The sequence below is a fragment of the Bicyclus anynana genome, chromosome 4 (assembly GCF_947172395.1).
Source record: "Bicyclus anynana chromosome 4, ilBicAnyn1.1, whole genome shotgun sequence".
Classification (NCBI taxonomy): Eukaryota; Metazoa; Arthropoda; class Insecta; order Lepidoptera; family Nymphalidae; genus Bicyclus; species Bicyclus anynana.
In genome coordinates, this window is record NC_069086.1 from 9,718,506 (window position 1) to 9,732,000 (window position 13,495).

General features: G+C 33.8%; 2 protein-coding genes across 4 annotated transcripts; one reads left to right on the forward strand and one right to left on the reverse strand.

Moving 5' to 3' along the window:
- Positions 1 to 353: 353 nt before the first annotated feature.
- On the forward strand, positions 354 to 3,124 carry LOC112043293 (TAR DNA-binding protein 43-like). 3 transcript variants are annotated; one of them, XR_008252449.1, is made up of 4 exons: positions 354 to 1,841; positions 2,237 to 2,331; positions 2,548 to 2,631; positions 3,031 to 3,124. XR_008252449.1 is itself a non-coding variant. In XM_052891518.1 (2 exons), the coding sequence occupies exon 1, from the start codon at positions 512 to 514 to the stop codon at positions 1,838 to 1,840; it is 1,329 nt and encodes a 442-aa protein (XP_052747478.1). In that variant the 5' UTR covers positions 354 to 511; the 3' UTR covers position 1,841; positions 3,031 to 3,124. The 3 variants fall into 3 exon arrangements, 1 of the variants encoding a protein (XP_052747478.1); XR_002886670.2 differs by lacking the exon at positions 2,237 to 2,331; XM_052891518.1 differs by lacking the exons at positions 2,237 to 2,331; positions 2,548 to 2,631.
- LOC112043266 (E3 ubiquitin-protein ligase RNF168) lies at positions 3,084 to 12,714 on the reverse strand. Its single transcript, XM_024078585.2, has 7 exons — positions 12,355 to 12,714; positions 12,149 to 12,278; positions 11,492 to 11,713; positions 10,999 to 11,185; positions 10,303 to 10,532; positions 9,438 to 9,633; positions 3,084 to 8,924 (listed from the first exon to the last, which is right to left on the reverse strand). The coding sequence occupies exons 1-7, from the start codon at positions 12,704 to 12,706 to the stop codon at positions 8,379 to 8,381; spliced, it is 1,863 nt and encodes a 620-aa protein (XP_023934353.2). The 5' UTR covers positions 12,707 to 12,714; the 3' UTR covers positions 3,084 to 8,378.
- Positions 12,715 to 13,495: the final 781 nt, after the last annotated feature.

Sequence of the window (13,495 nt, forward strand, 5' to 3'; positions counted from 1 at the left end):
TTTTGATGTCTGTCCGCTGTCTAGCCCAAAACTGGTCATTCCCCTTTAGGTAAAATAAATTTTCATATTCAGAATGAGTTTGGTTTGATAAAAAAAAATACGCACTAAAAAGGTTTGTGACAACTAAATATCAAAAATGATTGACTGACCGGAAATAGAAATGTCAGAATTCTACCGAATTAATACTACAGACTGTAGTACAGTAGTACTGTACATTTTAGTACTCTCCTGTGGTCTGTGGGTACTGGACTGGGTCTGTACTCTGTGGTCGAACGGAGTATTAGTGTTCTGTGGGTCCAAACGTCAATATTATACTCATACTCTATGGTCAAGACCACAGACCACAAATGAAGGTCAAGACCCAAGTCAGCGTCTGCGTCAGCGGGTCAGCCATTTTGAAAAAAAATAAATTGTTTGGGAATGGTGAATAGTAATTAGATTTTTGAAAAGAGAAATTGCTAGTATTCCTAATAAATAACAATTTCAAAACTCGTGTTTAAGTGTTTTAAAAATGACTAATAAAACTACTGTCAACGAAGATCCTTTCCAATACATTAAAGTTAGTGAAGATGAAGATGATGCTAACGCCGTCGAGATTCCTTGTGAACTTGACGGGACTCTGTTGCTGTCGACTTTAGTAGCTCAGTTTCCTGGAGCTTGTGGCCTCAAATATCGCCATCGTGAAACCAAAACGATTCGCGGTATCCGTCTTAGTGATGGAAAACTGCATCCCCCGAGTGAAGCGGGATGGGGCAAACTTTTGTATATTTGTGTCTTCCCAAAAGAGAACAAGCGAAAGATGGAAGATGTATCACCTGAAAATTCAGCAGCAAAAACAAAACGTTTAGAGAAGAAGCTTACTTGCTCAGATCTTATATGCCTCGGTCTGCCTTGGAAATCTACTGAAGAGTCTATTAAACAATACTTTGAGCAGTTTGGCGAAGTCGTAATGGTTCAATTGAAAAAAGATAAAAATGGTGTTTTTAAAGGTTTTGGTTTTGTGAGATTCGCTACCTACGCCTCACAGATGAGAGCCTTGGCTCAAAGACATAACATTGATGGTCGTTGGGTTGATGTCCGAATACCAAACTCCAAAGAAGGAGTTGTACCACAGATGCCTTGCAAAGTTTTTGTTGGCAGGTGTACCGAAGATATGACTGCAGAAGACCTCTGTGAATATTTCTCCAGGTTTGGTGAAGTAACAGATGTATTTGTTCCGAGGCCATTCAGAGCTTTTGGTTTTGTTACTTTCTTAGACCCTGAAGTGGCTCAGAGTCTCTGTGGTGAAGATCATGTAATAAAAGGTGCATCAGTTTCTGTCTCTAGTGCAGCACCAAAAATCAAAGGCAAGTCCAACCAGAATTGGAAAGAGGAGCCTTATGGCTCCAACAATTGGGATGGCAATAGACCTGGACCAGCCGGTGGTGGTAAAGGCAATGGAAACAGTAACAATATAGACACACTGAACATGCAGAATTTGGGAATAAACCCTAATGGTGGCCCACCACCTAACTTTAATTTGCCAATAAGTCTTGTGGCTGCAGCTCTTAACCAAGCTGGGTGGGGTGGGTTTCTCGGAGGACAGGGCAATGCAGGCCCAAACAACTGGCAAGGAGGCCCTCCTCAAGGTAGTTCTGGTAAAAATTGGAATGGTAATCAAAATTGGGGACAAAATGGACCACCTCCAGCTTGGAATCAGGGGAGCAACCCTAATTGGAATGGTGGAAAAAATGGTAACTGGAACCAAGGGAATTGGCCCAGTGGACAATCATGGGGTGGTAATAGTGGGGGTGGTTCGGCCAGCTCTGGTGGTGGATGGAACAACAAATCTCAAACATGAGGTGAGCCTTCGGGATGTGTATGCAGAGATGATTGTAGCAGGGAGAGTTTAACATTTTAATATTATTACATAGACTTTAGTATTTATGTACAGATTGTTTATAAACAGAATTGTAAGCCTATTTTGATTGTATCAGTCTCGGAGGACTCAATTGTGTGTAACAAGTGAAATGGTATGATGTGCGAGATATCGTATTAAATAAAGTATGTATTCTGTGATGGATGTTTCAATTGTGTTTGGGGTAAACAATGCTCTGTTGAAGAATGGTAGAACAGAGGGTGAAAAGTAAGTAGTAGTTCATTTTTAAATGGTTGAGTGCATTGATCTCAATTCAAATGTGAATTGGGTATGAATGTATCTTGTATATGGTGTGAGAAATAATATTTATTGCGAAAGGTTATAAGGAGCTGATGCCTCGGTTTCTGTGTGGACTAAATGTGGCTGCAATGTTCAAGAATAGGAAACTACCATCAGTGTGGCACCTCAAAGTGGTGAGTTGTAGCAATGGTATGTCCTGTGATGTTTATTTGTGCATATGAGGGAAATGATTTTAGTTTTTGTAGTCTATAGAAAGTTCAATGTGTGTTCTTATGTGATTACATTAAAATAATTGATGTTTTTAATTTGCAATAAAAAATGCACAAGCTTTTTTCACAGATTTCTTTTTTTAGATAAAAATAATAACAAAATATAAATATATCTTACAGCTGTAATTCAAGCATACTGAAGAAGAAACTTTGAAATTGACTTGGATGATGCTACAAACTGAGACCCACTTTGCAGGTTCTAGGGTATGTGTTCATCGTCTGGCATTAGCCAATAATTTTTTTTTATTAATATTAATTAATAAAAAAACAAGAGTAGTTCCACATATAAAAGAACAGAGAGACAGAAATTGATTTCATAAATTTAAGTATAGACATTGAGATTTTAATATTTTATATAGATTTAGTGGACTCTTATGACTTGTCTGTGCCTCCAGTGAAATTTCGATTTTTGTAAAGATTTATTGTTTCTTTATTTACACCATACAAAATCTGTATTAACTTGAGTAACTAGCTAAACTGTTTATTACACACACAGCAATATTTTTTTAACTTGCTTTCATCTACAATATTTTTGTAATCATTTGAATTATAGGGATTTTAAAATTAAATGAAGTTACAAGAGTTGTTTTTCTTTTTTTGCAGATCTAGGACAGGGAAGATTGGATTATCATGAAGACTAAATAATTTAATAAACATTTAGTTGAATATTTTTATTAAAAAAGTTTGTTTAATTAAATTTTTAATTATTATTTACACATGAATACACATTTACTAATTAAAACAAATTAAAACTAAAACTTCTTACCACAAGCTTGAAAGTCTTTTATTGAGTACAAGAACTTGTGGTATATCACAGCAAGCATTTACAAAAATAACATTGAAATTGTCTGGCGAGTGGCGACCATCACACATCTTCTACTTATAAAATAGTTAAAATGTATGCAAAACATACAACTTTATGAAATAAGTTTTTCTTCTATATTAATATAACGATGAACTGAAGCATTTTATTCAAATATATTACTTATTTCTCATTTACAATCATATTATCAAATACTAACCAATAATAATTATATTTAAATGACTGATTTTCACACGAAATTTCCATACAGTAAGAGATCGTTATTATGCAAAAACAATACAATGACAATTATCTAAGTCACAAAATTGTTTATGGATTACATTCTTAAACCTACTACATTTTATGTTACATACAATTTTATTTTTATTACACATCATTAAACATATTGTGTCAGTTCAGAAAGGCTCAACAATTTAGTGAGGTAGATTTAGGAACTAAAAAATATAAATAAATATATTTGGAAAATACACACATCACTATATAGGCCCAAAGAAAATCATTTGAAGGATAGCTAATGAACATACGTAAATAATTATAATAAATAAATAACCCAGGTTGAACCCACAGCCCTGGGATGCAGAAGGTAGGGTCTCTACCCACTGCTCCACTGTGCTGTTTCAATCAATTGTGATTTGTGATACATAAAACAGGTTCGATAGATCAAAGGTATGTTATGGGCTATTAAATATAGGTGATGAAAATTTATATCAATATAAAAAATGGGTATTGATAAAAATAAGGTTTCAAAAGTACCTAGTGTGAATACCGAATACTACCGAATAACGATACGGGGACTCTGGGACAATCTTAAGCATGGGCTTGAGCATGCCCAGTGTCAGAGTTGATTGACTCTATAAGAGCGACCTGATCAGTATTACATCGCCTCAGTACCTATATTTAATTATGGATCATGGATCATGGATTTCGCTGCACCTCGCTCAAATGCACACGAGGCACGCAAAGGCGTAGCTTAGGTAACCAAGAGCCCTGGTGCAAGTGATGAAAATTGGGGCCCCACACTATCTAGACTGGTTTGGTTTTATCAAGTAAAAATATTAAATATATACAAAAACATAAAAATGCTAAGTTTTTATCATCAACTCTTCTTTTGTTTTCGAAATTGTACATTTTGTTTTCGCAATAGATCGCGATTTTCTGGTAAGGATTCTAGGGCCCCCTGAGCTGGAGGACCCCGGGGCATTGCACCGCCTAGCCCCTGAGTAGCTTGCACGCCATTGGAGGCACGGCAGTGACAGGAAGCAGTCATAAAATTGACAACACTGGGCGACATTGTGAAATTTCCACTTACACGAGAACGATTTGCCAGTTCGGGTAGAAAGTAACAAAACATACAGGGCATGTATAGAGTAAAGCTACGTGAACGTGAAGGAAAATATTTATAGAATAACTGTTTATGTTTCTAGTAGAACTGACACCATACAATTTAGATATTCAGAATGTTGAATAGCAATATTATTAATACTTTCTTACAATCTATATTTATATAGATATTCTTACTAAAAGTCTAAAGCCATTAATAATAATGCATCTTAGATGTCTTACCAAAATACATAACACAGGGATTAAATTGACGAGATACATTTTCCTTATTTGCTATTTTCTTTTGTTTAGGATGTATAAGGAGAAGGTAGAGTCCAAAGCTTTCAATATGGCCTGCTTTGTATGTATATGGCTCAATAATTATTATTTAACATTCTTATTCTACCTACATTTTATTTATTTTAAACAATCATTCTACAGGACATACAAATTCCGTATTACATTCGTGAAATGTACCTTTTTTATTTTAATTATAAATTATTTTACTCCTATAAACATGTAATGTGATAGGTATTATTTTAAAAAACTACTTTAAAAATCAGTAAAAATAATGATTTTCAGTTATATTTTATTTTTCGAAAGTAAAATGAACGAAATGTTCAATTGAATTAAAAGTTAGGTAGGTACCTACATGCCATTTTCCAGTCAAGTTAGCCCTAAGAGTTTAGTTTTTCTCTCTAAGAAGTTTTCAGTTAAAATAGGAGTCGGGAAGTTGGCGGTGTTTTACCCACGTACCACATTAAGCCGCCGCTCCCGGTCATTATCATTAACATCTGTCAGTGGTTGTTCATTAAATCAAGATCTAATTCCGCCAACTCTCATGGGAGCAGCGTGGTGGGTCTAATCTTCATATCCACTCCTATAAATAAGGAAGCCTGGAAGTTCAGCATACACATTTCCCTAATTTGGGAAAATGATTCTAAAATTTACTAACGTCGTATTAATTTTTCAACAATCAAACCAATCAATGTATTAATTTGCAAATACGTTCGCTTGCAGGTGTAGTATAGTAGGAACACACCTTAGACCAATATATAAATCGTCTGCGATGTACATCCATTGTGTGTTAAAAAAATATCCCAATTTTGCGGTACTTTGACCTTGCATACATTTTTTACACACGGGTTCCACGGGGATTCAATTTCATTATATCTGACCTTTAGCAACTTTAGCGTTCTAGTAAATGGTAAACTTCTTGGGAAATTATGCAAGATTATGTCTATTTTGACTGGAGTATTTCAAATGGTGCAGACATGTGATACTATTACAGGAATATGACTTGTATAACTATAGTAGGTATAGGCGTATAGCTATGGCTCGGAAGACAACATTTTAGGATTTTATATTTACACGAAAAATATACTATATTTATCATAAAATATTACATGATAACTACGCTGAATGTAATTATTGTTATAATTGATATTGAAATCATACAAAAAAAAATGTCTTTAAATACAGTTTTCACATAACTGACTTGGAAAGACGTTATGTATTTGGAGCTCTAAAGTGATGTTTTTAAATTTAAAACGTCACACACTTATTACTGCACTATCAGTAAGTAATTAAAACAATTAGGTACATAGACAACAATAATGTAATAATATCAAGATAAAATTTATTCCACTTGGTAGAATGCTATATATTAAAATATGTTTCTTACATAGGTATGTATATAGTTTGCTTGCTGTAGCAAGGTAAAGTTAGGTATAGTTAATAGGTATTGCGGCTTCGTGCCGTTGAATCCCTTGCTACTCTTAGGATTTATTATTAAATCGCTTCAATTTTTGTTTAATTTTACCACTTTGCTTGCTTACACGCGCGTTCGCGGCAAACAATATTTTTGCAGCTTATTTCATGTAGCTATTCGATGTTTATTGGAAATTATCTACATAAGTAAAATATGCAATATGTATATTACGCGGCCTATAAGTTGAACTATGCGCAGTGACTTATTTTCGGATGTTAGCGATATACGATGAGTAACCATAGCAACACGTTGACGCCATTACTTTAGTATACGATTTTTTCAATTAAACATCTTTAATGTACTTACTGGGCAACCAAGAAGCATGCGTCTATCACTTTAGTTTACATAGACTAGCTTAGGCTAATTGTAGTTACTTAAATTTGATGTGAGTCAACTATCAGATGACCGCCATTATGTTCAACTTATTTGCCAGGGTTTATACTTGGTTGAAATGATGGTCTATTAAAATAGTTGCACTATAAAGCACTATTCTAACAATAAATAACTTACAATTCTTGATAAGCAATCTATTGCTAAAAAGAATTAATTAACATTTCAATTTGACATTAAAACAGGTGGGATTTATTATAAAATAGTATTTACTCGAAATACACGGCCTCTTAAACTTAAAAGCTCTCAGGGTAAGTGATTCACTGATTTAATTCAAGCAATTATTAATTATTTGACTGAGTATTGTTCAGTACTTTTTTAAATTCAAAATAGCAAGCTTTGAACGACAATCAGAATCAAGAAGGAAATATGACGTTTAGATGTAATGTACATTATACATACAAACATTCATACACATTTCTTATGAGAAAGCAGTCTTACTATCTCGACGGATTTACGGATAAATGAACGATTTGATAGCATTGACTGTATGCTACAAATATTTCATACAGCTCCTTGAATTTAAAGTTAAAAATCAATACGAGAAAGTACTCAAATGGGTTGTAGTCTTAACTATTTGACGCGCAACGTTGAAGTAAACAGGTTCTACCTGAGAATGGCTATATTAGTACGACACGCGGCATAAGAAATATATGCCTACCCTCATCTGTTTATAATTGGGATGAGAAATAAATGATAGAAAACTATTTACATTGACACGTTACACATGGGATGCTTAGTTAATTTGCGGATAGTATTAAATGCATAATTATTTATTTAATATCCTTCCCAAAAAAAAATGTGTACTCGTAACCAGTTTAAACCCAAAATAATTTAAAAAGTAAAGGCTTGCATACTTTTACACTGCAACTGTGGGATTGCTACAAACAGTTAAGTAATATTATCCACATACCCTCATCAGTTAGTCATCTAATATGTCAAATGAAAGCTTATTTTATGCTAAATTTATCTGTATTATGGTGTCTATGACCTAGTTAACGGTTTCCTAGATTTTGTATGAAAAATGCGTTTTGCCGCAATTTAACTAGGCAACATATTTGCAATGTGTCACTGTAAACATAATGTATCTTTTATTTCAAAGCACTAATGAATAACAGATCTGGGTATATATTTCTAATATCGGATCTTAGACCTTAATAGGGATGATGACAGTTTTTAAATTGTATATAAATTAGGAGTATGCTAATAAAGCAATTTTGCAAAAGTAACAGGGTATCTGCAATCATTACTTTCGGAGGTACAGGGATTTAAAGGGTCAGATTTGCGGCGCTGCCACGGATCCCTGAAAAATGCCCCATAAAAAATGGTACGATTTAATGACGTCGTAGCTCATAATGATCGTTAGATTTGTATGGGCGTTCAAACAAAATGACTAATATCTTTGTCATTTGTGCGATTATGTTTATAGTTCAAATATTGAAAAATGTTACAATTAATGTAAGGAAGCTAAAACTGTATGAATTTTCATCTAAATACGATAAAAGATGTTAATCTTATTTGTTTTGCAAATATCCAGACAATCTTTGCTTTTAATGTATAAATTAGTTAACATTTACCCGAATGTATCATTAAAATCATTATATTCAAACCTAGTCATCATCCCCATTATATTTTGAGGTAGCTGCACTAAACTTTAAGTTTCTTAGCAGGTCTCAGATCGTAGTTGAGGGTGACCTGCCGCTTGGCGGGCGCGCGGCGCAGCGTGCGTCCGTTCCACTCGGCCTCCATCCTTCGTGCTAACTCAAAATCATTCTTCTCCTGTTCAATTATTTTCTCGATCCGTAGCTGCTCCCGCAAAATGTTGTTTACATCACAATTTTCCAATGGACTAGATAAATTTTTAACAGCTAAACTAACCTTACTATTAGCCTCCAATGATGGTGGACTGCATGACGACATTTTGAGGTGCATTCTTTTAGAGTCACTTCTCAAATATGGCTTTCTGTCAGAATATGATTTTCTTTCCTTCACTTTTTTCTTTGGAGTGATTTCGTTTTCACCCTTCGAAATGCTTCCCATAGACCTGGTGCGTCGCAATGATACTTCGGCGTTTGATTTAGTGATTCCATCAACCAGTTCCGCTTGTTTGTTTTTGTTTAATACAACTCGTTTAGGCACACATATGTTATTTGCTTTCTTCACCTTTGACCTGGTCAACTTTTTGGGAACCTCCTGTGAAAATAATAACTTAGTTTTATCACATTTTACATAATCTGTACTAACATTATAAATGTCTGTCTGTCACATAGCAAAACACAGGCTACTTTTTATCCCTAAAATAAAAAGAAAAGGAGGTGAAAGTTTGTAGGGAAAGTTGAATAGAATAAATAACTTAAACCCTGTTTTGAGTTTGAATTTTAAAATTTCTTAAATCACATTATATTTAATAATTATAATTTCATTATGAGTCTTAACATTATGTGGAAGGCTATTCATCACGAAATCTTGAAAACCGCTTGATGTACAAAGCCGAAATTTGGCAGGGAGGTAGTTTATAGTTAGTAGGTATGAACGGATTTTGCGATAGGGCCGGATTATAGAGTCTAAGGGCGGCGGAGTAATTCGCGGGCGTCCACTAATACAGTTATATCCTTTTTCACCACAAAATAGTAACACTTATTATTATTTATATTACTTTGCTATTTTGAATAAACATTTTTTAAAAAAAGTTTTTGTATCACTAACCTTTTTAGATTTCAATATACTGAGTGCTACGACAAATGCTGAAGGTAGTTTTTGAGCCAGAGACAAATTTCGCAGTTGACTCAGACCCTCTATGTATTGATCACGAGTTGGTGTAATTTTATTCTGAGGACTAATAATTTCTTTATCTACCCTCAATCCAGGCACTCTCAATGGTAGAGTCTTGCTTGTGTTGAAACTGAAAAAATATATATTAAAAATTATTTAAAAAATCAATATATTCAAAAATAGTCATCATCCCCATTATAATTATGTCAATTAACTAGCAATTTATACTCTCATTTTTAATTTGTTTGTTGGGAAACAGTATGCATTGAGTAGTGCTGTAGTATAGTGGATATGACCTCTGCCTCCGATTCCGGAGGGTGTGAAGGAAAAACATCGTGAGGAAACCTGCACGCCAGAGAATTTCTTAATTCTCTGCATGTGTGAAGTCTGCCAATCCGCATTGGGCCAGCATGGTGGACTATTGGCCTAACCCCTCTCATTCTGAGAGGAGACTCGAGCTCAGCAGTGAGCCGTATATGGGTTGATAACGACGACGACGTAGTATAGTCAGCTGTTTTTGAGCTTGCGTACGACAGCAATTGATTTTATCACACTAATATTATAAATGCGAAAGTTTGTATGTATGTATGTTTGTTCCTCCTTTACGCTGCGGCTACTGAAGTGATTTGGCTGAAATTTTGAATGGAAATAGATTTTTCTCTGGATTAACTCTACTACACACACACACACTACTTTTCATCCTGGAAAAGTCTATGGTTCTCACGGGATTTGCGAAAAACTGGACTCCACGCAGACGAAGTTACTAGTATTTTAATAAAAATGCTTTTAAAAGACATACCTTGTTGGTGTAGTTCCTTCAATAGGTTTAAAATAGCATAATTCTTGGCACATTGAATCAACGCTACCAGTTTCAAGATTCCTGTTGTCTGGCAAACTTGGTTTGTGTTGCAATATTCCTGTATGTGGCAGTGGTAAGGAGACGCGAACTGATTGTATACCGTTTTTTGTTTTGACATTTGTTTTTTCTTTACTACTGGCTGTCTTTTCGTTTATTTGTTGTTCTTCCTCCTGAAATTGATATAATTAAACATTAGTTTAGTATGTATGTAACATTATGTTATAATTATTTTCACAATAAGTTTCAGTTAAATTGTTTACAGTATACAGCTGAGTTTTAAATAAAATAGGGTCATCAATATACAAGACAAAAATTAATTAAAATTCATTTTGACGCTTGGTAAGGTTAATGTCACAGGTACTTCAAAACTATAAATCAATTATAACTATTTAATTCATATGTATTTAGACATATTTTGACATTACATGTTTAGACCTTTTTAAAAAAATCTTGAGTCACATTATGTATCCTAAATTTATTTCATGAGTATTAGTATAAGTACTCCAGCATCACTACTACCTTTTTTTAAATCAGATAAAATGGCAACAGATGTTATGCCTGAACTGAGTAGTCAGATAAAGATCTCAGTAAAACAGAAAACTTTATATCATAATTTTAAGATAGAAACAAATTTACCTTTTCCTTCAGTTTATCACCGTTTTCCTTATTCCAAATAGTTCCAGTTTTTAGTTTTTTATCTAAAAAGTTCTTCAAAAGTCTTCCATAGTTTGGTAATATTTCTGGAGAGACTTTGTTAATGGCTTTGGTGGATGGTGGAGTTGAGGTATCAATACTGCTATTATCATCCGTTAACAATGGACTGCTGAAATTTTTTACATAAAAATTCAAGTAACTCAGTTTATGAACAATGTTTGACTTAACAGACTTTAGGTAATTTAAATAAAAAAGAATGAGTGCCAAAATGTGAGAAATTTTAACTTAGCTTTTAAAAAGCATAACAAAAAAAAATATACATAGGCAGATATTTAAATTAATTTTAGCTTTAGTATTAGTATTAGTATTTTGTATTTCACACTAACATAGATTAGGATTAGGCAATATAAAAAAAGCTAGTACTCTATGAAAATTGCTTGATTAGATGATTTAAATAAATTACAAATTAGCTTACTTATTAACACTTGTTGGCTGTGTTATACTTTTTGTTAAATAACTATCTATTGTTGTAGGCTTTAACCTGGCCTTGGTAAAGGAAGTTTTGGCTGTTTTTCTTTTAGACTCTTCTAAATTACTTTTAGCACTTTCTTCTTGCAACTTCTGCGCTAAGAACTCATCCTGTTTCAGACTTTCCAAATATTTTTTATGAGTTTCTTGTTCCTCTTGTTGGAGCCTCCTACAATTATTATTTTAAACTTGTTAAGTTAAGGCACAACTCATTGATTGGTAAAGTTTAGGGTGCGACAGATTCAGATTTAGAGAGATATTCATATCATGTGAACAAGGTTGTATGATGTTGACATCCACTACAGTTTGTGCATGATGCGGGTGACAGTTGCCTGTATGATATTCATAATACATAGTATTATCATGAATTGTTGCAACTATCAAGAGTGTAACAAACTGTCACCCACACCACGCAACAGCCCACAGATCGTAGTTATTAATAAAATCCAAATCCCCTTACTTTAATGAAAAAGGCCCATGGTGGGCTAGTAAAATAGGCTGGCTATAAAATTTTTATTTGTACCCATATAGTTTCCTCCATATATCAAATATAAATCTCCTAATATAGTTTAGTATTTAAATGAACATAGTAAAGTCCACTTACTTTATAAGAATTTCAGTCTCCTTATATTGTTTTTCTTCAAGCCTCAAGCGTTCTGTTCTGAGTCTTTTGAGTTCTGTTTCATATTCAGATCTTATCTCTCCTGGTGCACTTAGCCTAGGCAATGGAGTATCTGTAAACATAAAAATATTAATAATTTTTGTAGACCTCATGAAAAACTATGAAGCTGAAATCAATACTGGGAATACCTGAAGGCAGGTTTATATCTTCTCCTTTAATTTTCTTGTCGATTTCCTCATGGAATTTGGTTTTAATGAAATTCCAAAGTTGATAATTAACTACACTCTTTTGTTTTGTCGCTGTTCGTAGCCAAGAGCTTATTCGCAATCGGCATAGAGGACAACACAAAGCATTATTTTCGATACTTTCATTAAAGCAACATTGACAAAAATCATGATGGCACGGCAGGGTTACAGGTTCTACTAAAATTGACTGACATATTGAACATATAATATCACTGAGTTCCAATTTTTCTAATTTTAATAGCTTATTTTCAATTTTAGACAGCCGCTTCTTTGACTTGGCCGCCATTTTTGGCATTGTTTTTTTTGCATCTGCATCAGATGTTTGTAGTTTTTTTTTCATTTATTTTATGGCCTCGGATTCTAACCTATAGGCCATATCATAATCATACAATCTCTGTCTACATATTACGGATGACTTTTGTCTACGGATAATACCAAGATTTAATCTACGACAGGTACGATCGCCAGTGTTGCCATGTCAAAAATCAGGAAGACTGGTTCCATTCTGGTATATTCTAAGAAATTACCTCAGACCAATTATAGAAGGAACTGACTCGCTAGTCATTACCCTCTGTCAAAGATCAAGAATCAACGATGTAACTCGTTTACAAAAACTGTTGCTATTACATTGCTGTAATCAACACAATGTTGTGGTCGTTTTCGTCGTTTAAAGAGCTCCCTAAAAATACCAGTTTGGGTATAATTAAGCAGTTGCGTGGCATAAAAAACGGACATCAATTTCTAGTTTTCTGAAAGATGAAGTCACGTTTCATTTGGAAGTATTTCTTATTTAATTATATAAAAATTGTAATAAAAATAATATCTGACGGAACAGCAAAACATAGATAAGTATTTTTATGCACTAAAGGCTTGCGCTTGACTACAATAATCAAGCCAGATGAAAAGCATTTACATAAAAGATGCCTTTTCATTCTTGCTTTGAAGATGTTTACATTTTCAGTGTAAGGAAACACAAGCGCCGGAATGCCATTACAAATTCTTGCTGTGCAAACGAGAAATGTTGATGCTAATTGTTCCATACCAGTTGCCTGAACATCCGCAACGTAATGATGTAAAAAGGAGG

What these genes read in the sequence shown, in the direction of transcription:
- LOC112043293 (XM_052891518.1), top strand. Translation starts at nt 512, where the DNA reads ATGACTAATAAAACTACTGTCAACGAAGATCCTTTCCAATACATTAAA.
- LOC112043266 (XM_024078585.2), bottom strand. Translation starts at nt 12,706, where the DNA reads ATGCCAAAAATGGCGGCCAAGTCAAAGAAGCGGCTGTCTAAAATTGAA. An exon ending in GAGACTGAAATTCTTATAAA is followed by an intron (nt 11,714 to 12,148) that starts GTAAGTGGACTT and finishes TAATAATTGTAG; the next exon opens with GAGGCTCCAACAAGAGGAAC. An exon ending in GTGATAAACTGAAGGAAAAG is followed by an intron (nt 10,533 to 10,998) that starts GTAAATTTGTTT and finishes TATCAATTTCAG; the next exon opens with GAGGAAGAACAACAAATAAA.